Source organism: Adelges cooleyi, unplaced genomic scaffold, assembly GCF_023614345.1.
Source record: "Adelges cooleyi isolate 19-005CV unplaced genomic scaffold, UGA_ACOO_1.1 ACOO_flye_CR_arks_rails_tigmint_CR_PRNA_376, whole genome shotgun sequence".
In the NCBI taxonomy this organism is placed as follows: Eukaryota; Metazoa; Arthropoda; class Insecta; order Hemiptera; family Adelgidae; genus Adelges; species Adelges cooleyi.
Genome location: NW_026096053.1, coordinates 8,767,306 through 8,791,775, shown reverse-complemented (window position 1 = coordinate 8,791,775; position 24,470 = coordinate 8,767,306). Strand labels below are relative to the sequence as shown.

General features: G+C 33.9%; 2 protein-coding genes and 1 long non-coding RNA gene across 10 annotated transcripts in view; 2 read left to right on the top strand and 1 right to left on the bottom strand.

Moving 5' to 3' along the window:
- The window catches only part of LOC126840681 (otoferlin-like), a 68,658-nt gene extending 51,111 nt beyond the window's left edge, over positions 1 to 17,547 (top strand). For 2 of the 3 annotated variants that reach the window (XM_050576574.1, XM_050576575.1), the window contains exons 10-37: positions 1,528 to 1,714; positions 6,457 to 6,640; positions 7,791 to 8,005; positions 8,707 to 8,890; positions 9,332 to 9,516; positions 9,908 to 10,105; positions 10,167 to 10,283; positions 10,367 to 10,519; positions 10,610 to 10,810; positions 10,923 to 11,039; positions 11,116 to 11,250; positions 11,310 to 11,471; positions 11,541 to 11,683; positions 12,385 to 12,553; positions 12,694 to 12,880; positions 13,026 to 13,153; positions 13,216 to 13,365; positions 13,516 to 13,695; positions 13,768 to 13,902; positions 13,976 to 14,247; positions 14,330 to 14,500; positions 14,573 to 14,748; positions 14,823 to 14,953; positions 15,027 to 15,214; positions 15,420 to 15,658; positions 15,723 to 15,901; positions 16,043 to 16,143; positions 16,206 to 17,547. In XM_050576574.1, the coding sequence (XP_050432531.1) occupies positions 1,528 to 1,714; positions 6,457 to 6,640; positions 7,791 to 8,005; positions 8,707 to 8,890; positions 9,332 to 9,516; positions 9,908 to 10,105; positions 10,167 to 10,283; positions 10,367 to 10,519; positions 10,610 to 10,810; positions 10,923 to 11,039; positions 11,116 to 11,250; positions 11,310 to 11,471; positions 11,541 to 11,683; positions 12,385 to 12,553; positions 12,694 to 12,880; positions 13,026 to 13,153; positions 13,216 to 13,365; positions 13,516 to 13,695; positions 13,768 to 13,902; positions 13,976 to 14,247; positions 14,330 to 14,500; positions 14,573 to 14,748; positions 14,823 to 14,953; positions 15,027 to 15,214; positions 15,420 to 15,658; positions 15,723 to 15,901; positions 16,043 to 16,143; positions 16,206 to 16,386 (4,768 nt within the window). In that variant the 3' untranslated portion in view covers positions 16,387 to 17,547. The remainder of the gene's footprint in view (positions 1 to 1,527; positions 1,715 to 6,456; positions 6,641 to 7,790; positions 8,006 to 8,706; positions 8,891 to 9,331; positions 9,517 to 9,907; positions 10,106 to 10,166; positions 10,284 to 10,366; positions 10,520 to 10,609; positions 10,811 to 10,922; positions 11,040 to 11,115; positions 11,251 to 11,309; positions 11,472 to 11,540; positions 11,684 to 12,384; positions 12,554 to 12,693; positions 12,881 to 13,025; positions 13,154 to 13,215; positions 13,366 to 13,515; positions 13,696 to 13,767; positions 13,903 to 13,975; positions 14,248 to 14,329; positions 14,501 to 14,572; positions 14,749 to 14,822; positions 14,954 to 15,026; positions 15,215 to 15,419; positions 15,659 to 15,722; positions 15,902 to 16,042; positions 16,144 to 16,205) is intronic. The other variant, XM_050576576.1, reaches the window with a different exon arrangement.
- Positions 17,548 to 17,725: 178 nt separating this feature from the next.
- Positions 17,726 to 21,925, bottom strand: LOC126840297 (DNA-directed RNA polymerase III subunit RPC2). The gene is made up of 2 exons (XM_050575942.1): positions 21,466 to 21,925; positions 17,726 to 20,946 (listed from the first exon to the last, which is right to left on the bottom strand). The coding sequence occupies exons 1-2, from the start codon at positions 21,667 to 21,669 to the stop codon at positions 17,812 to 17,814; spliced, it is 3,339 nt and encodes a 1,112-aa protein (XP_050431899.1). The 5' UTR covers positions 21,670 to 21,925; the 3' UTR covers positions 17,726 to 17,811.
- A 143-nt stretch (positions 21,926 to 22,068) lies between these two features.
- On the top strand, positions 22,069 to 23,925 carry LOC126840644 (uncharacterized). 6 transcript variants are annotated; one of them, XR_007686083.1, is made up of 6 exons: positions 22,069 to 22,379; positions 22,511 to 22,639; positions 22,711 to 22,822; positions 23,087 to 23,253; positions 23,319 to 23,525; positions 23,666 to 23,925. It is a non-coding gene; the product is annotated as an uncharacterized LOC126840644 (long non-coding RNA). The 6 variants fall into 6 exon arrangements; XR_007686082.1 differs by having other exon boundaries at positions 23,087 to 23,258; positions 23,319 to 23,499; positions 23,666 to 23,922; XR_007686084.1 differs by having other exon boundaries at positions 23,091 to 23,253; positions 23,319 to 23,499; positions 23,666 to 23,921.
- The last annotated feature ends 545 nt before the right edge of the window (positions 23,926 to 24,470 follow it).

The window sequence follows — 24,470 nt, the reverse complement described above, 5'->3', positions numbered from 1 at the left end:
AGCTAAATCACCAACGCTCAGGGGCGCCTCCTTGTGTACATACAGGATTTAATGTAAGCGATAACGTGGTACCTATCGCTGTATTTGTCTTATTTGGTCAATATATAGACTATTGATTGCGATAGGTCCGATAGAAAACAATCACTAATAAGTATAATCAAGTAAAGTACTTAGTTCCAACGAATTACACCGTTTTTCAAGTAGAGTAGTGTTTTTAGTTTTAATTAAACACAAACCCGATTTAGTTTTTAATTCAACATATCCAATTAAAAAGCATATAACAAGAGTGGGCGAGTCACGTCGATTTCGAGTGAATTTGAATTTAATCATTTTAGGAACAAATACATTAATCATACAAATTGTTTATAATCTTTATTGTGTAATTTGCTTAACTATTAATCTAGTGTAACAAAACTATTATAGTTCCGGCTAATAATAATATTATCTACACACCCCTAATTAATAAAAACCTTTTTTTTTCGATTTTTACTGAAAACTTCCTTCAATAATAACAGAAGGGCACAGGGGAAAAACGGTAGTTGTCACATTATGAAAATTTTAGAGTATAGCAAAAACAAAGTTCATGAATTCCTTTACCTCTTACATAAGAACAAAAAAAATCACATTAAATGCTACTCTAATAATAAATGTATTTATTTAAACAATCTATTGACAAAAATAAAAAAAATTATTATCACAAATTGAAAAAAACTATTTGAAAAAAAAATTTTCATAATGTGACTACTACCGTTTTTCCTCTGTGCCCTTCAATTGTTTTTATTTTATTTCAGAAAAGTACTTAATAGTAATAAAGTCTGTAGGTATATTGCGTAGAAATAAATGAGTCTTGGATAGAAACAGGCACCTAATTAAAATATGGCATTGTTTTAATGCTAGTAGATCTTTTAGACATTTTTCAATATATTTTGAAGTTCAGACTAATCGCCGGTTATCAAATCGGTGGATGGGAAGTGAAAGACGGCAAACTAAAAATCTGATGGTTGACCTACTGATTTAAGTTATCCGGTAGTTAGTTATCCACCAGATAAGTGGAGTACTGAAAATCCCGTCCCTTAGTTGTCCTAAAAATTGTATTTCAGTCGCCTTTAACGTACATAGATAAATTAGTACGGTTACGTTGGTTTTTTTTTGTAAGCCTATTGAAAACGAAAAAAAAAAATATTGTGCTTTTAAAATAGTGTCTCAGCTAATGTGTGAAATTCAGCATTTTCAAGTGGGGTAAAATAACCGCGTTTCTTCGGTGATACTGACAGATGGATAATGTGATTAATAACGACCATATTATTATATTATATGGCATGTCACCAGCGAAGCGATGACGCTGTAATAACATTACAGACGGTTCGGCGCGTTTAAGCTAAACGCATTTAATTTTAGTCAGTTTTTCGGTGCCGTTGATTGATGTATTCTATACGAATATCAATTATCACGAGGGGAGATGGGGGGAGGGGCGCTAAAATACAGTGATTGATTTACCGTAACGCTTTACTGATTGCTATCCAACAGGAACCTGCTGTTGCCCGACGGCGTGCCGGTGGATAGACAGAGAGCCAAGTATGTGGTGCGCATATATAGAGCGGACGGATTGCCGAAGATGAACAGCACGCTGGTGGCTAACATGAGAAAAGCGTTTACCGGTGAAAGTCGAGACCTGGTCGACCCTTTTGTGCAAGTATCGTTCGCCGGTCTGACAGTAAGTCCAACCCTGTTTTTATATTTAAAGCTCACCCTCGAGTCTATTTGAAAGATACAATGGGAAAAAGAAAATGTTAATTTAGGTCTTATAATATGCACATGTTTACCTACGTGAACAGATTTCCTGATTGAAAAAACTCCTCTCCGAAAAATCGTAGAGAGTATTATTACTATATTATGTATTATAAAAATCGGATACAGAAACGAAATACAAAGCGATTTATCGGTTTAGATTATACGTCACATACATTTTTTTGTTTAATATTCTCATACGGTTTGATTTATCAAGGATGTACAAGATGATCAATTTAACGTAAGACACTCATTTTTTCGGAGGGTAATGACAAATTTATAATTTTTCTTTTTGTTGTCTTACAATATTATAAAATGACTAAATACTTATTTTTTTTAGTATCGTTCCAGAGCTCTATCGACGTTTGAAACTTGAACGGTATATATTTAGGTATTTTTTTCAATTGAAAACATTTGCCGATATTTGCTGGTCGATAATCAGTGTTAGATAGTTACTTTAAAAAATTTAAATGTAGGACGGGAGGGGAGTGTGGTTGAGTAATGCGTGCAGATAAAAATAATATTTCACTTCACCTTTTCTACTTTCCTAAACTTTAATAGCTTAAGAAGTAATTGTCTAAAACTGGTTATCGACCAGTCAACATTTCCAGAACATTTGTCTTAATTTAAAAGCTAGTTAAATATACACGTTAGCTATTAAGTGGTAATTGTCTATAGAGCTCTGGAAATCAATAAAATAAGTAAATATTTTGGTAATTTTATAATATTGTAATTTTACATAAACATAAAAAAGAAAAACTATAGCATTTGTATTACTTCCCGAGAAAATAATTGTCTTACGTTAAAATGATCACCCTGTAAATAAGTTTATTTTTAATAACCGTACAAAAAAATGTATACCTATAGTTTAAGGTTTTTGATCTTAGGTGTTTTTTGGAATACTTAGGTTTTGTCGAAAACAAAATGATTTATGCTATATAGTTAAAATCTAGAAAGAGGTAAAGAGATAGAGAGAGAGTGCCAGAGAACGATTTTAACTTGGGGTTTACTACTAGTATATGCTTTTAAATTATATCCGTATTATATTATACTATAAACACCATATTATGCAAATATATATACATCATCGAGTTTATTCGATATTATCGAGTTAGCTTAGTTAGCGTTCATAATTCATCTGAGCTTTAAGAAATAACAATGTTTGTTAACGGCCACCACGATAATGGTCTCCAATGACATAAAAGAGGAATCACTAATTTAGCTCATATTTATTATGTAAAGGGTCTAAAAAGGATAACTATGTACAAATATTCAAGTCCATAAAAGAGGTTTATTATTATTATGCATTTGTAACAAGGTCAATACGTATACGGTATACATTTTAATCACGGGATGGGAGACCCTATAAAGCCTCGCAAGAGAGCTTAATCTAGAACTAAGTATTTGCCCGAAGTAAGATGCTTAAACTGTACGATTTTCACAAAGTTAATATTATGCCCATTTTACACTTTATCAAGTTCAAATTATTATCATAACTTAAATCCCTACATAGTATATACTTTATTATAATTATTAACATTAATGATTTATAAATAATGAAATTTTATTTTTAAAAAAATGTTTTTTTGTTAATATATGTATTTGCAGGCAGCAGAAATTTCAAAATATTTTTTTGGGTTGTTTAAAATAGTTTCTTGAAAAACTTCTTAATAAAAAAAAAATCAAAGGCTGTGAGATCATTTCTAAAGCATTTTTTCCTGTTGCAGGAAGTATTTATTAGGAAAAATAACTTAACTTAAAGTTTTATAATCAGTACAACTTAATATTTATTTACCCTTTAATTAGTTGGCTTATTTAAAATGGCTCCTACATCAATTTTTGTCAAATATTGCCTATATTTTACCCCTTAATAAAATAGATAGGGGTAAGTGGGGTGCCTACACTTAATAGGACGAGTGTTAATGAAAAATTGTAGATAGAATTAATAATTGTATTTTTTAAATGTATTAAACGTTTAACATCTGGTGGTTAAAATTATTAATTAAAATTGACTATTTATTATTTTCAGTTGAAAAAATTAGCTGTTGCACTTGTCCTATTAAGTTTCAGCCACTTGGCCCTTTTAATCGTTTTTTTAATAGAAACCCTCACAATATTGTTTTAACTTTTATGGCTGTATTTTTCATTTCATATATCAATTTAAGTCGAAACAAAGAAACTACGGACTACCTATAGCAGGACTACCCATAGACTTTTTTTAGCGTAAACTCATTGAAAATGAATAATGTAATCGTTTTATTCTCCAAAAGTAGGAAGGTATAAACGATATTTTATATTAATTTAAATAATATGGAAAACCGATATAAAAAAATATATATTTTTTAAAATTTATGTATTGAAATATAACGCCCAAATGGGCATGGGATATACATAAAAGGGTAAAACCATAATATAGTTTAAAAAAGTAATTCATTAAAATGACCATCAATAAAAACGTTAAAATGTACACAGAAAAAATTCACAGTGAGATAAGGTACATAGTTTACGAGCGCATTAATAAAAAACCGGCATAATTTGATCATTTTTGACGTATTTATGTTAAAATATACAAAATCTACAAAAAAATAGTTTGTTTTCCGGCAATTAAAAAAAACTTATAATTTAAATTTAAGCCTATAGGGGCACACCAAATAAATATCTCTTATACATTTCAACACGATCCGACTACTTTTTTTTCGAAATTATAGCCAGTAAAAGTTTAAAATTGAAAACTCTTATAGTTTCCCTCATTTTAAGGGTAAAGGAGTAAACTTTTTCAACTTTTACCCCCCTAAGGTACCACTTATATAAAATTTGTGATTTATATAGTTAGTACCCAAGGAAACTGGGTCTAGTAAAAAAAAGTTACAGTGGGTACAGACTAAAAAAAACCCACATCATAGTAAAAACAATAGCCTTTCAACTCCGCATCGAAGTTAAATTAAAATTGTTTGGCACCTGAAGTTGGTATAAAAGATATAGGTTAAAAAATCTCTTTGGTTGCAAAAACAGAAATTGACTAATCACCTACAGCACACCAAGCATTTAAGTATTTATTTTTCATTTTAAGTTTAAAACGTTTGTATTGTAAAAACGAAAGCAATGACACATTCTAGGATAGTAGATTAATCTTGAAGTTATCACTTTGTTGTCGTGGTATGGACAAATTTGTACTTGATCATTAGAAAATGTATAAGGGAACCTTATAAGCACTACTACTAAACACGGCTACATTTATTGATAAGTCACACCAACTGCGTTTGACAGAAAGGTTTATTTATTAAATGGGTCGAACAAAAAGTAATGACCCACTTCAATTTAATGTTTTACTGTCAAGATTGTAAACCGTTATTCGGATGTATATTCGGAGTTATTGCACTATAATATTACACTCGTTATATTAGACACGACTGCGTCGAATCAAAAGATGTGACCGTCAATCACTGTCCTTTTATATTATTCATATAATCGTTCAGCTTGTCTTTATATATTGTTGGCGTAGTCAGGGCCGAATTATTACATTTAGTCGAATAAAATATGTTGAAAAATTGTTATGACTTTTCATTAAAACTACCAAACAATGGTTGGAAGTTCTAGGAACAAATACGATACAAATATAGAGACATTTCTATTCGAATGGGACAAGAAAATAATATAACAGTTTAACTCTCAAAATCTCAAAATCTTCAAATAGGTTAACGACCGAATGAAAAATATAGTTTTATAAACTATAATATTATATAATTTCTTTGCTAAACATCTAATAATAAAGTTATTTATAAAAATATTCAGTAACAAAAATTACACTCTTCTAGATAAATTATTTTTCTACATGTAATCGTCATAATATCTATTTACGTATTATTTAAAGAAAGAGTAAAGGGGTTTAAAACGAACAAAATAAAACATTATAGTGTTTTAATATCTAGTTGTTCGGTATTCTTGAAATATAATGTCTTCATAAAATAAATTAAAACTCATCTGTAAAAAAGTACGGTGCTTAAATTAAAAATGTCGTCGGCGAAATTGCACTTATTGTATTAATACATAACGAAAGACATTATTAAGTATTTAAATGTATAATTGTTTCGGCGCAACAATGGGATTATTATAAAACAAAAAAATAGTAATTATTCAGCGGATGTATTTTCCCCGGTGAATAATTTTAATTATACGTTTTAGTATTGTTCAACCATATCTACCATACTTAAATTTAAAAAGATAATATAATAATAATATTCCACTGGTTTTAAACGATTAAATTACCAAAAGAAGCTTTAAGCTTTAATTACAAAATACCAGTAATTTTAGCGTTATCATTATCCGACTAACGGCCACAGATCTCAAAGGTCAAATGTAAGTTTTTGGCGAAAATTAATTAGATCTTTCAACATTTATATTAAAACAACCATTATGTCGAATAAATCAATTGCTTTTCCAAGAAATGAAAAAGTTGCGAAGCGCTTGTAAACACAATTTAACAAGAAGCCCATAATGAAAACAAAGAAATTTAAAGCTCATTTAATAAAAGTTACAAAAAGGAAGACCTGCGGCTCGGCAGATATTGTTAATAATCGATATACGAATTGATGTTTGGCAAGACAAGGAGTTGTGTATAATGCTAATGACTAAGCTATGGATTTATTTGTTTGTTTTTTTTTTATCAAGGGCAAGACCAGTGTAAGAAAGCACAGTTACTCGCCAGTGTGGAACGAACAAATTGTGTTTTCTGACATGTTCCCGCCGCTCTGTCAGAGAATTAAAATTCAGCTAAGAGACAACGATCCGGTGAATACTATTATCGGCACGCACTTTGTCGACCTGAAAACTATATCCAACGACGGCGAAAAAGGTAATGTATTTGGACGGGGTTCTGTGACTTTTGTTCCAGGGTTTATATTGTGTGTATGGAAAAAAACTATACATTTTCTTCTGGTCCTTCGGTTAAGCTTTTTTTTATGGATTTCCGAATTTTCACACGCCAAAACACTTTTATTACCATCATTCTCCATCGAACAAATAAAGTTACAGAGTATAGAACTTTGCAGAATAGAAAGTTTTATAGTTATAAGTTTTTGGATCATTACTTTTGAAAAATATAACTCGTGTCCATTTTCTGCCTTTGTGTCATCGACGCGCACATAGTCATTACTCTCAATAGACTGATTTGATGAAAAAAAAAAATAGATAATTGTCTTTTAAAATATTCACAAAAAAAAAAACTGATACTTCAATGGAAAAAATGTTTTATATTATGTTATCAAACCGTACATTGGGGTTTTATACGGGTTTTGCGAAAATTAATCAATTTAAAAACACAAATGTATTGAAAAACAAAAACTTCCGGTTTTATTAAAAATGAAAAAAATTTAGCTACAATTTTGAGATAATATTATCTATAGTTAATAGCATATAATAAATAAAAATTAAGGAGCCTAAATTCCAAGGACGTACGGTAATCGTTTTAAATGTTTTATTCGGCTTTCGAGCTCCAAAATGTAATTAAAACTAAAAATAATGAGCAGTGAAAAAAAAATGTTAACGTATAATATAATGGAAAGGCTATTTTTTAAGTATCTTTTAGCGTTAAAATTCGCTTGAAAGGAATGCATTTACAGTTAAAAAAACTAAAATACAATTACTTTTGAGAAACACATATATACTCGTTCCAAACACTGCCAATTGCCCCTTTAAAGCGACGGGCAATATATTATATACACTTAATTGTTTTAGATTAGCTTCGATACGGAGCTGGGAAGGTATTGTTTTTACAATTGGGTTGTTTTTGTGTCTGGACCAACGATATCTTTTTAAAGGGATTCATGCGGTCTGTTTTTTAGAAGTTTTTATAAGCAAAATTTAAGAACTCTGTTAAGGTCAGACATGTGACCCCACTATGCCTCGACCCCGCCGTACTGGGTTTTTTTTTTTTAATTAAACGTAAACGGTCGATTGTTGTGTACGAGTTTGTTCATCCGTTCATCCGTGTATTGATGTTTCAGGTTTCCCGCCTACCTTCGGACCGACGTTCATACACATGTACGGGTCAACAAGGGATTACAGCATTCTGGACAAACACGCCACCCTCAACACCGGACTTGGGGAAGGGGTGTCATACAGGGCCAGGGTGCTGGTGTCTATTCGCACCGAGATCACCGAAAACACTGAATTTTTGAACTCCGGAGTGGACGTCGAGCCTACGTATCCAATTACCGAGGTACAAATAAGTAACCACGACGATTGGTTTTTCCACCCCACTTGAATATACAGAGTGATCATTTTAAGAAACTTTTTTCAAACATGGGATAAGAGTGATTACATTTCAAGTTGGAATTTTTTTAATGAAAAATTATAACTTTCCGTGTCAAGGGGATTGTACGCAGTCAGTTTTTAAGAAGTTTTGTGTAGGCAATATTTAAGAAAAAAGTAGTTTTAATAAACTTCGACCATGTAAATTAATTTTCCGGTTAATTTTTACAAGCTTCAAGGTATTATTTTTAATTTATGTAATTTTTTTATGAGTAAAAGTCATTTTGGTTTATTTTAGACCAAAAAGCCAGACAAAATTTCGACTACTTAGGATGGTACAATTTCAATTCTTTAAAGAGATTCGAGTTCGTTGGCTACTTTACCATGTTATGTAGGAAGCCGATTTTCATTTAAACATTTCAGTTTCTTGTAATTACATAAATTATATTTGCAATTTTTTCAATATTAAAACCCAATTTTTTTACATAAAAAAAATCAAAAATCCGTTTTCTATAAAACCTAATAAAGTTGCCGAAGAACTCGTATATCTTTATAGAATTCAAATCAGACCATCCTAAGTAGTCGACATTTTGTCTGGCTGAGTTGAGCTAAGGATCTGAAATTTTTTTTAAATATATTTTATTATAGTAAATCACGTTTGGCTTTCAGACGTCGTATTGTAAGAACGAAGAGTTCTTTTTGTTCGTGACCATCTTGGACGCGTCGATGATCGACAAAAAGCTGGGAGAGAAGCCAATCTATTTCGAACTGAGCATAGGCAATGCGGGCAACGTGATCGACGGTCACAACGAATCAAATTCCCAGGAAGACCACGACAAGTTCAACGTGCTGGGTAATTACACGATTGCCACATCTTAAAGTGGTCAGAAACCCCGTTAAAAGTGATCAAAAGTGTATTTTCTATTATCTAATACATTTTCGCCTAATTGTATATTCTAAAAGTACAGGGGCAGATTTAGGAATAAAAAAATGGTGGAGCTAGATTCTAGATAGAATTTTTTTTTCTAGATGCTAGGAAAAAATTCACTTCAAATACACACGAGTAACAGTCATAAGGTTGAAGTTTACATTGTAAAAATTACAAATTTTATTATATTATTAATTATTATACTACTTTTTTTAATAAATGCTCAGACTTATGATTAACTAAAACATTTTGAGAAAATTTACTTTTGGCCACTTTTTAATGTTTTTCCTCACTGCGTATTGGTTAAAATAACATGTGATAATTATAAAAGTATTATATTCGTGAAATAACTTTTGAAATCGACAGAAAGCGTCGTTTCGGAATCTTGGCAGAGCACGACAGCGGCAATAAAGCCGGTGACCAACGACAAGACGTATTACTTTCTACCGTTGTGCGAAGACAAACCTTGTTTGCACGTCAAGTCCGCCTGGCCGGACTATCGGAGAAGGATGTACAACTCCAACTTAATTAATAAAATAACGGATAAGTTGGTAAGCGTAGATGATAATAACGAGGATGGACACCGTAAAAGGCACCTTGAGGGAGTAGCACAGAGTGTAACGGGTTCTAAGTCAATTTGAGGGACATCAGTTGATTTTGTTTGGGAAAAACTTACCGTATACTGGTTGGAACTGTTATTCCAACTATTTGAATAAATCCTATCCTTACTTTTTAAAAAAAAAAAATCGTCCTTAATTGCTACACAAACACACTACAATTATTTCTATTGATAGTGTTGTAAATATTTGGCTAGCCATCATACTAATAATGTCCCATTCGGATATCTTCTAAGCCGTTTGCTACCGCGATGACACCCCAAACGATACCAACGGTTAGTAAAAAAATTTAAATAACCCTATACGATTATACCTCATGCAACAGGAAGAAGGTTTGAACGAGGTGTCGTTCTTGCTAGACGACGACGACCCGGACAAAGAGGACAAACTTAAATCGGTCCTGGACGAACTATCGTCGAGCTGTTATCGGTATGTGAACTTTACGAAAGGCGTGGGATGCGGTCAGGGTTTGGGCAAGACCAAACTGGACAAGGAAAGGATAAAACTCTGTTTGCGAGAAATAGTTAGTATGGGGTTTTCGGGCTCCAAATGTACATACTTGTATACCATATTTTTGTCTACAGGAACACGTGGGTAAGATGTCGAGAAATTTAAAAGCTATAGTTACAAAGAATTCGTTCAAGGAGCGTTATAAAACTTCGCTGGGGTATTTACAGAAAATCAAAATGCTCGTTGAAGACGTAAGTGTGTTTAAACTAAAAAAAAAACGGTCAGTTAGCGTTAGCTTGCTGATGTATTTTCACCGAGTTCATTGGCGTTCTAGCCGCAACACTCGTTACCTGATATTTTCCTGTGGATGGTTAGTAACGGCAAGAGAGTGGCGTACCAAAGAATAATGGCTAGGCACTTGATCTATTCGGTAGCCGACGAGGAATGTGGAAAGTTCTGTTCGAAAGTGCACAGCATATTTTTAAAGGTAAAATTAATGACGTTGATATCGAAACTAAACTATATATGGGTAATTGGCAATTGTGTTTATTGTATATTTTATTACTTGCAATTATAGTTGCCGGGCAAGAAGAATTGCGGCGCTTCGGGTTGGTCGGTGCCCGCTAAACTGCAAGTGTACACGTGGCTGGGACAAATGAAGCACAAGAAGTATTTGTCGGCGGGTTTGCCCAGCGGTTACAATACCGTTCCCGAGCTGTACAGTCCGGACAACCCGAGATTGCCTCCTCCGGCTTACATTCACTACCGCGAAAAATATGTAGGTCGTTCGTCCGACAAACAAAAATCGTTCCCCATCATATAACTATGTCTAGCTATCACGAAAATCGATTTCAAAGTACTTACAAATCACTGAATTTAACCTTTTCCAGATGTTCCAGCTGAGAGCATACATGTACCAAGCCCGCTCGTTGATTGGTTCAGACGCTTCCGGGTTATCCGACCCGTACGCACAGGTTATATTCGGCGAGCATTCCACAAAAACCCAGGTACCTCGTCGACAATCTGGTAGGTACTCCGGATAACGTGAGATCATTTGTTAACGGTAAATTCATGTGGTCTCAGGTGATAGACGAAACGCTGTCTCCGACTTGGGACGAACTGCTGATCATCGACCAGGTAACGTTGTACGGCACCAAGGAACACATCAAAAGTCACCCGCCGACCGTCGTGGTGGAGATATTCGACCAAGACAAAGTGGTAATCTATCGAATTTTGTCGGGAGGACGCGCGTTAACGGTTGCTCTATTCGTTTCCAGGGCAAATCCGAATTCATCGGCCGCACCTCAGCCAGGCCACACGTTAAACTACTCGAAGATGACTACGTAAAACCAGATTTTCCACCGTCTTTGGAATGGTACGACGTGCACAGAGGCATGGAACACGCCGGAGAGCTTTTGGCCACTTTCGAGCTGTTACAGGTATAAGCGTGTGATTTCAGACTTTTCATGTCTGAATCCATATTCACATGTTTGTTTTTGTTTTCGCAGCTTCCCAACCCGTTTTTAGGTGAGAGTGCTGTGCTGCCACCCTTGCCGGACCCGAAAGATGTGTATTCCATAATGGATAGTCAAAACTGCGGACCGGTGTTGCCGATTCCCCAAGACATTCGACCTACGTTAGCCAAATACAGGTGAGCCGCCACTACACAAACGTTTGGCAATACCTGTTGTGTTTAATTAGCATATTTGTTGCTTTTTTTTTTTACCGATACCAATCTTCTTCTTATTTATCTTCGCCTTACACACCCAACTACATGGGGTCGGCGCCCTAGTCCTACTCTTTCATAGATCTTCTAAATCTCGTCCAATCATCCTAGCTATCCCCATATCACTCTCTATTCCATCTATCCATCTTTTCTTCGATCTTTCTCTTCCATATTTTCCCCCTACATTCATTTTCATTACACCTCTTACTGCATCTGCCTCATATCTTCTCATAACATGATCGAACCATCTCAACCTATTTTCTCTCATTTTCCCCACAATTGATACTACACTCCCCCTTATGTATCCATTTCTTATTCTATCCTCCCTTGTCACTCCATTCATCCATACAAATACTAGATACCAGTAAAATATAAAAATGTTTACATGTACCAGAATGACATATCGCGTGTCAGAAAGTCGATGACTTACGGGTCTTTGGTAAGATATTGTTCGACAAACAATAGACACAAACAAAACTAACATAGGCAAACATTTTGGTTGTACTGTGTAGTTATTATGTTTTGTTCGTCTAACAATAATGTGACTCGAAATAGCCAATGCCCGGTACACATACTGTTAGGACTCTCATGACTTGTTGAACTAACGTCAACGAATTTGTTTTCAGGATCGAAGTATTGTTTTGGGGATTGCGGGATTTGAAACGCGTTCATCTCATGTCGGTAGACAAACCGCGTGTAGACATAGAATGCGCCGGTCACATCCTCTACTCGTCGATCATTCAAAACGCCAAAAAAAATCCAAATTTCAGCACACCTGTCAAGTTTTTAGAACTCGTAAGTACTTCGAGGTATAATTAATAAAAGTCTGTCCAATAGTTTTGGAAATTCGAAGCTAAAAGAGCTAGAGTTTATTAACTTGGATTTAATTTCGGGTTCATGTTGCTAAAAACAGTTCATCGTTTTCCCCCTCTCAGGAGTTGCCGGAACAAGAACTTTATCGACCGCCACTTACAATACGTGCAGTCGACTGTCGAAGTTTCGGACGTTTTACCTTAGTAGGAACACATCTTATTAATTCTATACACAGGTACATGTACGTACCGACAACTAAGAGGGACCGTGAAGCTATGGAACGAAGGAAGTCACTGAAACAATTGCAACGTAAGAATATAATATGATAAACGTCTTGACATAAGTTTTACATAAGTCATGTCTAGATATATAATTAAATAAAACCTAATACAATTTTTTCCCTTTAAAAATGAGTTTCTTCGTGGAAAACCAAAACTGTATTGTATTTCTTTAGAAATAGACATTAAAAGAAATTCTACGACTCCTCGTCGACCTCACAAAAACGACCACAACAACACGCAATCGTACGATAAAGGTTACAATGGTTTCGACAAGCCGGACTCGGTCATTTACATTAACTATGTAAGTCGGTATTCGTAGAAACAGATTAGATTCGGGTATCTTATCTCCGGTTTTGTTCTCAGGGGTCGAGTCACTTGACTCAAAAAGACATTAAAACTCAGTACAATCGAAATCGCAAGCATAGCGTCGAGGAGGTAGTCGAGATGAGGAACGATGATAGCAGAGATTGGTGGACCAAGTACTTTGCGTCCGTTGAGTACGCCATCTTAGAGGTTCGCTTTAATTATCTTTGTTGTTCAATAATGTATACTATTTGATCACCTCGTAGTTCTCTTACCTAACCTAACCTTCCATTCTAGTGAGTGGTATATATATATATATATATATATGTGTGTGTTTCATCTTGCTCTGTTTCGCATTAGGAAAATCGAAAATCCATTTACGGGGACAGCAACGGACTGTTACCCATTCAAATGGAAGCGGACAATAACGAGGCCAAGTCGACGAAAAAGGGTACGAAAGCTTCGCGGCTCGTAGCCAAACTGAGCCCGAAGAAATTTCAAAGGAAACGAGAAATGGAAAAAAAAATTGCCACTATGAAGGTAAGAAGCTCGTCGATTACGCACTCTTGTTTAAGCGTAAGACCTTACTGATGAGTGCAACTAATCGCGCAGATATATTCCAACGAGCTGGAGGCACAACCGGAGTTTAACGGTTTTCGAGAATGGTTGTTGCCTTTTGACTTGTACCGAGGCAAAAAGACCGGCGACGATGTCGAAGACGACGCCAGGATAGTCGGGACGTTTAAAGCGAGTATCATCAATCGATTGGCACTAATCGCGTTTACAAAACCAAAACCGTTAACAATCACATATTTTACAGGGTTCGGTTAAAGTGTACAAGTGGCCGTTGCCGAGAGATATCGAAGACCACACGATAATGGGATTCGATCCGCAATTCGGTTTCTTCCAAGGGTTGCCGTCGAACGATCCAATCCACGTTTTGGTCAGGGTATACATAGTTAAGGCCAACGATTTGCACCCGATGGATATAAACGGCAAGGCCGACCCGTACGTTGTGCTGCAGCTGGGGTCCAAGAAAATCAGCGACAAAGACAATTACATATCCAAACAGCTGAATCCCGTTTTTGGAAAGTGCGTCCGCGAAAAGAGCACACACCTTCTTTTGTCGGGTGTTTGATGAATATCTGACACATTTTTTTTTATTGTCCGACAGGTGCTTTGAAATCGAAGCCACGTTCCCTCAAGACTCCATGCTAACCGTACAGATTCTAGACTGGGACTTGCTGGGATCGGACGATTTGATCGGTGAGACCAGAATAGACTTGGAAAACCGATTTTACAGTAGACACAGGGCGACCTGTGGCATTCCCAAAACATACGAGTTGTGAGTGCGCGGTTACGGTTTCAGAATGTGAAACGAGCCGGATTAAATAACTATTAACAAACAAATTCACAGGCATGGTTACAACCGTTGGAGGGATTCGATGAAGCCCACGCAGATATTGGCGAAATTGTGCAAAGAAGCCAAGTTTGACACGCCGGTCTACATGAACGGCACGGTCAAAATCGGTTCCAAAACGTTCTGTCTTCAAAACAACACTGAAGACACGATCGATTGGTATTGTGCCAAAGGTAAGTGTCTGGTGGCAAGTCCATTCCAAAAATGATACAAGTTACCGGCTCTTTGTATGTGCGTGTGTGTATAGGAGCGGAGGAGCACATGGCTTTAGCTGTGCTACACAATTGGCACGAAATACCGAAAAGGGGTTGCCACCTGGTGCCCGAACACATCGAGACACGACCGCTGTTCATTGCGGACAAAGCCGGAATCGAAAGGGTGCATCACAATCGGAAAAATACCGACTTTGATTGCTAACTTTACTAACTTTTGTTTACATTACCGATTTTAGGGTAAGCTAGAGATGTGGGTGGATTTGTTTCCGATGGACATGCCACTTCCCGGGCCTGCGTTGGATATATCGCCGAGGAAACCCAAATCCTATCAGTTGCGAGTGATCATTTGGAACACGGACGACGTGGTGTTGGAGGACGACGCTTTTTTCACGGGCGAGAAGATGAGCGACATCTACGTCAAAGGGTCGGTGATAGTAGTAATAGTAAATTATAGTTTAAAATTGAAAGAAAAAGGGCCAAAATTATAATTATAAATTCAAACAATTCATTGGATATACACAATCCTTAATAGCCTACACAATGCTTTTGTGAGAGAGCAGTTCCAACTCCCCTCCCGGAAGACGCCGTAAACTGATAATTAGTTATGCTTAATATAAACAAATCGGCAGGTGGTTGAAAGGACCGGAAGACTGTCAGAGCACGGACATACACTACAGGTCGTTGACCGGAGAGGGAAACTTCAATTGGAGATTTCTTTTCCCGTTCGACTACCTGGTGGCCGAAGAGAAAATAGTGATTTCGAAAAAGGAGTCGCTTTTCTCGTGGGACGAGACAGAAAGCAAAATACCGGCGAGATTGGAGCTCCAAGTCTGGGACGCCGATCACTTCTCGGCCGACGATTTCCTGGGTAAAAATCCGTTAACGATTCTTCCTAGCACTCAAACGATTTAACGTTCTTGTCTTCCTCTCAGGAGCCCTGACGCTGGATTTGAACAATTTTCCAAGAGGCGCCAAATCGTCAAAACTATGCACGTTAGAGATGCTCAAGTCCGACGGATCCGTCCCAATGGTGAACATATTTAAACAGAAACGAGTGAAAGGCTGGTGGCCGTTTTACGTGAAAAAGGAAAACGAAGAGATGGAACTGACGGTTTGTAAGATTAGTTTATCAAAACGTAAAAGTAAATGTGTTTTTTTTTTCATTTTATGGCTAGTAGCTTATTTTTTTACCGTTTTTTATTTTACTGCTACTTTTTCTAATAAAAATATAAAATTATTTAATTGTATACAGGGTAAAGTCGAAGCCGAGTTACATTTACTATCCACCGAAGAAGCGGAAAAAATTCCTGCCGGTATCGGTCGCAACGAACCTGATCCACTAGACAAACCAAAGTAAATGTTTTTTTGTTAATTCAATTTGTTGTATCTTGAATTTGTTGTACTTTTTTCTTCAGCCGACCCGATGCATCGTTCATGTGGTTCCTGAACCCGTTCAAATCGATACGATACATAATTTGGCATAACTACAAATGGAAAATTCTCAAAGGAATCGTGGTGCTGGCCATATTTCTCATGTTATTATTATTTTTCTATTCAATACCAGGTTACTCGGTTAAGAAGATGTTGGGAGCCTAATTTATTTTAAGCCGGGTTATTTAAACAAAATTAAAACCTCATCTAGTGTTTATCCTGATATCAATGAGTAATTTTCGTTTACTAAAATATCACATTTATGTTAATGAATCATAAGCAATAATTTTTGTGTCACTACCAACACCAAAATGGTCCATAATTATTGATATTACTTAGGCATTCTAAAACCTAATTTCTTTCCATTCATCATTTGTTCTATTTAAATAGGTTAAGGTGCATAGATAAGTCCTGTAGCTTTAAAATTATTTTATAATTTCGTTCTTATTTGACTAGTTCCCCGAATAAAATGAATTTATCCAATTTAAGGGTCTTATTATATTTATTAACTCACAGAAGATGCAGAGTACAGGTTATTAACCAAAGGAATTAAACTCAAAAATAAAAATCAATTATCGAACAGAATAATAATAGAAAGTTTTTTGGACAATGAAAACAAACACCACGCCAGTTTCCATTTCGATAAGAACATCAGCATAAGTAAATCAAATTAAAATTTTGAGTCAATTAAGTTTAAAGATTTTACTTATTCCTAATATATTTGCTTCAAACAGATAAACAAATAAGAAAAAAATTCTGACCCAGAACGTTGAAAAAATAAAGTGTTTTAATTTTATGGGTCTACATTGTTTGGACTAACATATTACTTTAATGGTATAAATTATAATTTTTTAGTTAAAATAAAAAGATGTAAACACTAAACTTTGGCTGAAACGCGTTTCGAGACTCTGACTTTTATTATTATTATAGTCTTTAACTGTTCAATCGATAGCACATATTATTTATTGCTCAGGAAAGTTTTCCTAACTGGTTGTAAAAATATCTAAAAACATTTTTAAATTAGGTACTGTTACCAAAATATTGCAACATAACACTCGAGCATTAAATTATCATTGTTCTGTCTATTATTTTTCACCATATTTATCTAAACAATGAATTGTAAATAAATACAAATCAAAAATGTATATTAATATGCATCTTATTACATTAAAGTCAAATAAATTTCGTTTCCTACCTAACCAACCAAACAAAAGTATTATAACCAAAACCTTTTTACGACTGTCAACAAATTATTATATGCTAATATACTTAAGAAATTAAGATTTACTGTATGGATACTGTAACACGTGTATATTCATACCATTATGATTAAGTTTGAACACTATTATAGAATTATGTAATCCATTATCAATGTAAATTAATTGTACTTAAAATACAAATAATATACATGGAATACAATTTTTTTTTTTAAATTATCATCATTTTTAATTGTAAATAAAACATTTATTTTTGATTCGATTGACATGATAAAATATACAATTATATACAAACAAACAATTATATTAATAACTGTATGGGAGGGGGGGAAATGTAAAAATCATAACAATAAAATAATATATTATTATCGTTTCAGTCGCAATATTTTTTTAAAGATATTTTCGGTACAATACTCATGGCTTGGAGTTCTTGAAAGAGCAATTTGCATGCGTAAGGCATCTTAATGCGGCACACGGAGTTACTTTTCTGACACATGTGACACCATCCAGAGTACGAAAACAAACCACAAATTTTGCATACGTCCATTTCGACGACATCGCTACTTAACATCAATCGCTCGATTATTAACATACTTGCACCGTACGCGATCAGGCAGTCTCTTTCCATCTCTCCCATTCGTAGTCCACCGTCTTTGGACCGACCCTCGGTCGGCTGTCTTGTCAACAACACTCTAGGACCTCTGGACCTAGCATGTATTTTGTCGGCTACCATGTGTTTGAGTCGCTGATAGAATACCGGGCCCGAATAAATATACGCTTCCATTGGTTTTCCATCGATGCCACAGTAGAGCACGTCTTTTCCCAGATAGTTGAAATCGTTTTTTTGTAACTCGTTACTCACATCGGTAACAGTTGCTCCGCCAAATGCACTACCATCTTGAAATTTGCCTTCCAGCAATCCGGCTTTGCCGGCCAACAGTTCTATTAGCTTACCGACCGTCATACGAGACGGGAAACCGTGCGGGTTCATAATTAAATCAGGACACACACCCATTTCGTTGAATGGCATGTCTTCTTGATTAACAATCAAACCAACAACTCCTTTTTGCCCGTGTCTACTACTGAACTTGTCGCCAATTTCTGGTCTCCTCGGTTGTCGAAAATTTTCTTTAATCAGAAAACAGTCGCTATTCGAAGTTATCATTACTTTGTCGATATAAGATGGATCGTATCCTTTGTACAGCATTGGAGTGTCTTTGAAACCCCTATCGCCGCCAACATCTTCTACTGTAACCGTTTTCGGAGTCGCCTTGTTGATTGTTACTTGTTTGTCAAAAACTGGTTGACCTATAGCGGCTATACCGTCGTTATCCAACGCTCTATGTTTGTAAATTGGTTTTTTCGTCGTGTTGTCTATAATGGGCCCTTGTATAGAATCCATCATTTGATTTGGATAATGTCTCAAGAAACATTTAGAATTTCTGAAAGTACCACCTCTTCCAAATCCTCGGTCGACGCTGGCCTTATTAAGTATAATCGCATCTTCAATGTCATAACCCGAATAACTCATCACAGCGATTGTCGCATTCTGGCCGGCAGGCAGTTTGTCGAAATTGATCATAGGAACAGCCTTTGAATGAACCATCGGAATGTGTGTATACCACAAATTATACTGAAGTGTGTCAATTCTATGCAAATAATTTAACGCTATTGTACCGATTGCTTGTTTTCCCATAGCACATTGGTAAGTATTTCGAGGCGACTGATTGTGATGAGGATAAGGAATGACACTAGCGCATATGCCTAAGATGGTAAATGGTGCCATTTCCATGTGAGTAGTTCCAGGAACAATTTTTTCTTCGCTGAACGCAATTAGGCAATTGTTTTCTTCGTCAACATCGATAAACTCAATTAGAGAATTATCAATGAAATCCTGAAATGTTAAAAAGCCATTTTTCAGATCTTCCACGTGAGAGTTGTTTAATAGAGGAATCCCATTTTCAACGACAATATAAGGTCTACATAATCTACCATCACCAGAGTTGATGTAAATACACTTGTGTCTTTCTGATATATAAATTGAGATAAATTTACTGAACATGCCTTTACGTCTGCACATTCGAAATTTGTCTACAAAATCAATACATTTATTAGTCGAGCCTATGATGTTACCGTTGAAAATGATTATATACTTATAGTCTTCATGGAGTTCTTCTATTGAATGTAAACCAACAGCTTCAACTCCTAAATCTAGGGCTAATTTAATTACGGCGTCGTCGTCTTCAGATTCGGTAGTAACGTGAGCCAGGAGAGATATGTTTTTTATAAGACCACATGCTTCGCCTTCAGGAGTGTCAGATGGGCATAACATTCCAAATTGTGAAGGTTGTAGTGATCGCGGACCGGATACTTTTCTACTCTTCTCAAACTGAGAATTTACTCTTGTCATCATACCAATGGCGGACAAATACGATAATCTAGTTAATACTTGTGTGACCCCGTGCCTTTCCATGCGAAAACGCTTGATGGTCCAGTTGCCAGTTTGAATAGCGAAAACGAGTGAATTAGTAATTGTATCAGTTCTGATGTATTTAATAATATCAAATGGAGTCGCTTTTACTTTTGGTATGTTCTTATCGGCAACAGCTTTGAGTTCAAAAGTAAAACGTTTAAAGGTATCGTCGAAAAGTAAACTCAAAAATGACCCCGGTAAGTCCAAACATTTATTACCGTAATAATCTTTGCTATCAAACAGTTCAGGATTGGACAGAGCAAATATTAATCTTCTCACCATCACTGATGTATAAATAGCTTTCATGTGGTAGTTTGTGTTTGCTACAGGTATATGAGCTAAAATAACGGTAGATAAAAAGTCATGTACTTCGGTAATGACTCGGCTGTCATAGTCATCTGAAGCGAAACCCATTTTTTTAATTCTATCTCCAATATATCTCAGGGCCTGTTTTTGAGTAAATATACCCAACTTGTTACATTCAATAAAACAAGGATACATTTGATTCATAACAGGAAATTCTGTTCCCACCATTTGTAATATTAACTGGTCGGAGCAAACCCCAAAAGCTTTCATAAAAACAACAAATGGTACGTTTTCTTCAAGAGCGTTGTGGCATACATATATTAAATTTTTTTTAAATATAATATTAGTCTTAGATTTTTTGTCAACAGTACTACTCATTACCTGTACTGTTGGTACACCATTTGAATCTTTTTCAACTAAAATTTTATTTTTGGCTGGTTGTTCTTGCATGAGTATTACTTTTTCAGTACCTTTCACAATAAAGTAACCACCAGAATCGTATATGCATTCTTTCATCTTGGCCAGTTCGGCATTAGATTTCTGGTATAAACAACAACGGTTACTTCTCAACATGATTGGCAAACGGCCTATAATAAATCCTTTACGCAGATACTTCATGCCGCTTTTCACATACTCAATATCAACATATATGGGTGCTGAGTAAGTGAGATCTCGGAGACGACATTCTTGTGGTGTAACGTTTCGTGTAACATTGAAACCGTCATCTACCTAAAATTAAATAATTATTTTTTATCAAATATGTATGCTTAATTAAAATATCTATCAATATTAGGGCAATGTATTATCTTTTAATACATAAATAGTAAACCATTAAACGCCATTTTTACTAATTTTTTATTAAAGAATAACATTATGAGTCCAATCTCAAATTCTCTTGTTTTACATACAATCTTAATTGAACAATATGTTAATTGGTACATTTTTCTATGTTCCTGGCAGTTAAAAATAATAATACAAAGAAATGTACTTTTGTAAATTTTGAATTAAAAAAAAATTTTAAAGTTAAATACTAATTAATAGTAAATGAAATTTAATATGCTTATAAATAATAAATTAGACAATAATAAGAGATTTCTACATGACTCATGTTTTGTATGTATTATGGATGAAATCCCATCAAAATAAAATAATTAATTTAAAAGTATTATATCTTTTTTAATGTAATAAAACTCAAACATTTAATTTCAATAAAATGTATATTACTCTGTTAACAAAATACTATATTACCTGTGGATGACCGACTGTAACGTTTTTGAAATGAAGGTAAAAATTTGGATCAGCGTCACTGCGTACGGCATGGTTTTGTTGAACAATTTTCTTTAGATCTCGATCAATGAATGCGTTAAATGAATTTATGTGATGGCTATATAATCCACGAGTTTCTAGATACTCTTTAACGAGAAATTCTTTATCTCGTAGTACCTCTACCATTTTTTTCAGCTGGATTTGTATTTTTTACTTATTTAAAAAAAATATAACTACTAGTTACATAAATAAATAACAATTAGGTCTTATAAAATCTATAACACTTAAGACATTATATAGCTAAACTTTGAACTAAGTAATTTTTTTTAAACATAATAGGTAGTTGGCTATAAAAAATAATCGTTAATTGAAGCAATTTATAGTTATTGTTTATAAGTTATAACAAAATATTGCAAACAAACCAAAAGTCTTGCAGCGTGCATGTGTGATCTGAGCCGCAGCCCGCAAGATTATTTAAAAATTGATAAGTGATAACAACGTATTGATAACAATTTGATGTTATCAATTAAAATTGCGCCGTGCACCCTTACCAGTTATTACATATTAAATATTACCAAAGTTTAAAATATATTGTTTACAATTTACAAATTATATATAAAAATGTATTAATAATACACAATACACATATTATAAATTATTATACGTATATTAAAATATAAGTATCTTTTAAGTAGTGTTTATTAGGATTATGATTTTTAAAATTGGTTATTTAGTCGATAATCCGAGATTAGACTGTGAATTGAGAATTCGATCGTTAATAGAAGAAAATATGAACGTCGTTCGAGCAGCAAATTTATCAAACCTAATTTTTATTTATTTCACCCTTTGCCATGATTTCCGTGTCCTCTGTTTTGGTAGTGGACATAAAAATTCAGGTATGGACATCATCGTTTTCTCAAATAAAAGATAGTTTAAATAAAAAATTGTGTTCGTCCTATTTGGTTGGCTCACTAGGCATTTTACTTGTTTTAAAAATTTTAATTTATTATTGCTTTGAAAATTTCAGAACGGAATTATTATGAAGAAACGATTGACGTCATTACGCTTTAATAGCATTTACCCAATTTTGCAATGATAACACAACATTAATTTCACAAAGTTATACATTTATAAGCATCAATGCAGAGCTGAGAAGGTATTATTTTTTATTTTTTTGAAAATGAGTAAAAATTAAAATATTTTCTTTTATATTTAATGAGCGTTTAGAGAGTTCAATTCATGGAAGTAATATTGTCAGGGGGATAAAGAACGAGGCAAAAAACCCTATTATAAATTATGTGTCTGTCAATCAAATATAGCTATAGCTTAACATAGACAAGTAAGGAGGACAATGATTCAACTAGTATTTTATCTTTTATTCAAATAGAATGTTTCTTAAGAAGCTAGCGATTTTTTAATAGAAAATTAAATTACGGTTTTTTTCAAATATAATGTATTGATTATTGCCAATCTCAAGAATTCAATATTTTTGGTCCATTCGAAGGGCTATGTGCAAAGTTAAAGTCATACAATAAGAATTAGCTTAGTTTGTTAGCTATAAATATTGATGTAAAATATTTTATTGATAATTATTATTTTTGAGGAAGACAAATGGGCTAGCGGATAAGACAGCACTCTAGTGTACACTGTTGCTGGTTCAGCAATTTGATGCCAGGCGACTCCGTTTACTGGGCTGGGAATTGTCCTGTTATTAGGGTTAACATCTTCTTAACAGACAACAGACTAATCACCCTTTCTGGCATTTAAATGGTTAGGTTAGATTTATTTGAATATTTGATAATGTTTCAACTTTGTATAATTTATAAATATTTTAGAAAATTCCTGGTGCGATATGAGTTGCCGAGAAGAATAAAGGTATTTTCAACATAATGATAGACATGAACATTTTACCAAAATACGGAGTCATATTTCAAAACATTAATTTGTTATGTTCAGAAGCAGCCGATTCTACAAATACTATAAAAGTTGATATTGATAAAAAGGCCGCTGTACCAAGTATGTTCGTGCAAAATATTTGTCAGGTATTATTTAACACATAGTGTTGATAATTATTTTGAACAACTGTTACAAATAATAATTATTACTTATTGTCAAGTTATTGATTCAATATGACTTGCAAGTTCTTATTATTTATGAAACAATAATTTTGTTTATGTTGCAGGATTGTTCTTCAGAAATCTATCGGACTATTTGTGTATTACAGAAATTATTAAAGTCTAGTACCTGTTAAAAATTTGCAAAGATGCATGTTATTAGAGAAAAAAAAATTCTTATTATAATAATTTTTATTCTTATTTGTTTTAATAATTTAAACTTCACGTACAATGTCAACCAAAAACATTGTTTTTCGATTGAAGGATGAACTTGTTGTTGTGTGTTAAATTTATTTAATTTATAAATATTTTAATTATTTTTGTAGTATGTTTTTTCAAAACCCAAAGGTAGATTTATGAGTTATTATTACTTATTTTAAATACATTTTTGCTTAACTAACAAATAGTTTTTCTTAAGGAATTGAAAGTGGGCGGTTTTTAAGGAGTTTTATGTAGGCTTTTAAAATAATGGTTTTTATTATTTTGATCATATCAAATTATTTACAAGTTAATTTTATAAGCTTTAGGGTATTATTTTTGTTTATACAATTTTTTTTTAAATAAAGCCATATTGGTGATAAAAAATGCTTTCACTTTGACAATATTGTGAGCCGTGAGACTGACTGGTTCAGTATAAATTCTATAAATAGATTGAACAACTTGTTGACCTTTTCAATGAGTTGTTTTAGAAACAGATTTCTACATAAAAAGTTTAATTTTTTTTGTAATTAAATAAATAAAATTTAAAAATTGGTTACTACCAAAATGCAACTATTTTAATTAGGTATTTTTAGTTAAATTAAAATTTATTGACATAAATTTGTTTTAATTAAAAATACATTTTTCTTATACTTTATATTTCATAATGATACT

Coding starts and splice junctions, on each gene's coding strand:
- LOC126840297 (XM_050575942.1), bottom strand. CDS start 21,669: ATGGTAGAGGTACTACGAGATAAAGAATTTCTCGTTAAAGAGTATCTA. Junction 20,947..21,465: donor TTACAGTCGGTCATCCACAG/GTAATATAGTAT, acceptor ATTTAATTTTAG/GTAGATGACGGTTTCAATGT.